Source organism: Prosopis cineraria, unplaced genomic scaffold (assembly GCF_029017545.1).
Source record: "Prosopis cineraria cultivar Desert tree isolate PC_DT_omini unplaced genomic scaffold, ASM2901754v1 PC9, whole genome shotgun sequence".
NCBI classification, from domain to species: Eukaryota; Viridiplantae; Streptophyta; class Magnoliopsida; order Fabales; family Fabaceae; genus Prosopis; species Prosopis cineraria.
The window spans coordinates 17,786,457-17,789,160 of record NW_026555340.1 but is presented as its reverse complement, the minus strand read 5'-3'; the positions used below and the strand labels follow the sequence as shown (position 1 = coordinate 17,789,160).

The 2,704-nt window shown below is 33.3% G+C and overlaps 1 protein-coding gene across 1 annotated transcript; it reads right to left on the bottom strand.

Moving 5' to 3' along the window:
- Nucleotides 1-1,450: 1,450 nt before the first annotated feature.
- On the bottom strand, nt 1,451-2,406 carry LOC129320962 (uncharacterized). The gene has a single exon (XM_054966665.1). It carries the CDS (start codon nt 2,231-2,233, stop codon nt 1,667-1,669), a length of 567 nt encoding a protein of 188 aa, XP_054822640.1. The 5' UTR covers nt 2,234-2,406; the 3' UTR covers nt 1,451-1,666.
- Between the last annotated feature and the right edge of the window lie 298 nt (nt 2,407-2,704).

Here is a 2,704-nt window from a genome sequence, read left to right as displayed (position 1 = left end):
TAATATCTTCCCTCTTGTCTTTTACAGCATCAACAGTAATGTCACCAAACAAAACAACATTTAAAGATTTCTCTCTGGAATGAACATGAATTTAGATTATCTATTAAACACATCATAATAAGAATTGTACTTGTCTAAATTATGTTGGAGATGCTTAATAACTAACTCTTGATCAGCTATAGACATCGCTGCGCTTTTTTATTCTCATCCCCGGACTTATTATCCTGAATGGAGCCAAAACCTTGCAAGAAGTCGACTACATTTGTAATAAACAACACAACGTCATTGTATTGAGGATAATGATATGCATAACATAATGAAAAAAAAAAACATAGCAATCAAAACAAATAAGTATTCGAATTTCTTCTTGTCTTTAGATATGGCAGCTCTATGGATAACCTCATTGATCATAGTAAAATCAAAACAATACTCAAGAACATTTGCATCATACTTATGAACAAATATATTTGCATTAAAGATAAGTTTCCATGGATGACTAGAAGCTTTATACTTCTTCAAGATTAATTTGACCTGTGTAGAGTACATCTAGATAATCAATATATATCAATTATAAAAATTATAATATTAAATTAGACCCTCTAAATTAAATTTAGACTATATTAAAAATAAACATTTATTAAAATTAGTTTAAAATTTTTATAAATTTTTATTTTAATAAATATAATATATAATAATGCATGAAATCTGGACCATCCAGATCAAAATTTAAGTGGTCCAGATCTCATCACAGCACCCAAACCCATTCCGATCACAAGAATGGAAAGAATAACAAATGAGTGAAAATTTTATGCATTACATAGTATGCATATCACAAGGCAAGGATGAACATTACAACATTCAATGATAAGTTAGTGCATTTGCCGGCCCACGAAGCACATTGGGAATAGATAGTTGCCATGAAAAAATACCATTTTTTAATGCCTATTTAAAAAGTGTGCAAAAAAATTCATATCTTCTTAAGAAAGTGGATATTAATGAAAGGAAACATTGATATGTAGTATAGAAGGTTGTGTCTTTGATCAATGAATATAACCATTTCTCGTATAAAATGAAAATAATTATTAATATTGGCTATTAAAAATTAAAAATTATTTATTATTAAATTCATAATATTAATTATTAAAAATTAAAAATTATTGATTATTAAATTCATTCAAAAAAGATGAATGGATTTTAAAAATTTGAAATAAAAAAAGAATAATTGATCAATAGGGGATGTTTTGAGGAGAATCTAGATAGTGAAGGAAAAGAGCGATATAAAACAAAGACTTTATATATATATATATATATACAGACCAATAAAAAATCAGAATACATGTAAATATTAATTCTTCTTTCAAATGAGACTGCGCCCTTAGCTGACCGATCAGATGAATCTTACTACATTTGTAAGTTGATGACTTATTTTAATTTATATGCGATGCAAAAATAACGAATAAATTAATTGATCATTCCTTAATTAATTATACACGCTTCATGAAACGCTGCGCATAGACCAAAGAACGACATGTCCACCGCATTCAGTAATCAGTTGCTCTGAGTCTGGACTCAGACCATTTGATTTTGAAACCCGAAATCCGAATTCGAAGTCGCTACTGGCTTCAAGCTAAGCTAAGAACGACGATGAAGATGAACATATAACAAATCAAGCTCGAGCTTCGTCTGAAATCACACTGAACATGACCATGTCTCTGGATTTTCCTTTCATGAACAAGAACTTCCTGAGAATTCCTTCCCTCTGAAACCCAGCCTTCTCCAGAACTCTCTGGGACGCCACATTCTCAACATCAACCAGAGCTTCAAGCCTCTCCAGATCCGGCAACTCAACGAACGCCATTTCCATCACCTGCTTCACCACCTTCGTCGCGATCCCTTTCCCCCAATACTTCGACCCTAAAACATACCCAAGTTCTGCAGATTTCGCTCTGGCCACGTCATCCCCGGCGAAAGATCGAACAGAAATCGACCCAATCGCGCGATCGCCGACGCAAATCGCTCGGTACAATAAGCACGTTGAGGCGAAGTTTTGGATGAAATCGACGGCGGCGTCTTTGCTTGTATAGGGTTCCCAGCTGCAGAATTTGGTCACTCGCTCATCGGTGGCCCAGACCATGAAATCGTCGGCGTCGGAAAGAAGGAGGGGTCGAAGAGAGATCTGAGCCAAATCGAAGGCGTCTTCCATGATTGGATTGTGGCCTTGAACGAGAGACATTTTCGTTATGGGGGGTGTTTATAGTGTGATGGTGAATGAAGAATTGGGTATGGATGATTTGACTGGGGATCAAGGCAAGGAACGAGAAGCCGACAAGATAATGGAAGATGAAAGAAATTGAAAGTATTGAATGGCTTCAAGCCGCCTTGGCTGACTTCGGGAAAGAGATAGTGCGCAGGAAAGAAGCGAACCGGACCTGGTTTGAACTTCGAACTGTCGATTCACATCACAGAACCGATAATTAATAAATTAATAGTATTTTCGCTTTAAACTATGAAAGATTTGTAGTAAGAATTCAAAATTTTAAAATATAAAATATTTTAATAAAAATAAAATTTTATTAGTATTTTTTTTTTCATATATTCTACTTCCTTAATATTCTTTGGCAAATGAAAAATTTAATAAAAAGTATTTTTAAAAATTTTTATTTTTTATTTTGAAAAAGTAAGAGTGTAAAGTGTATTTAATAAA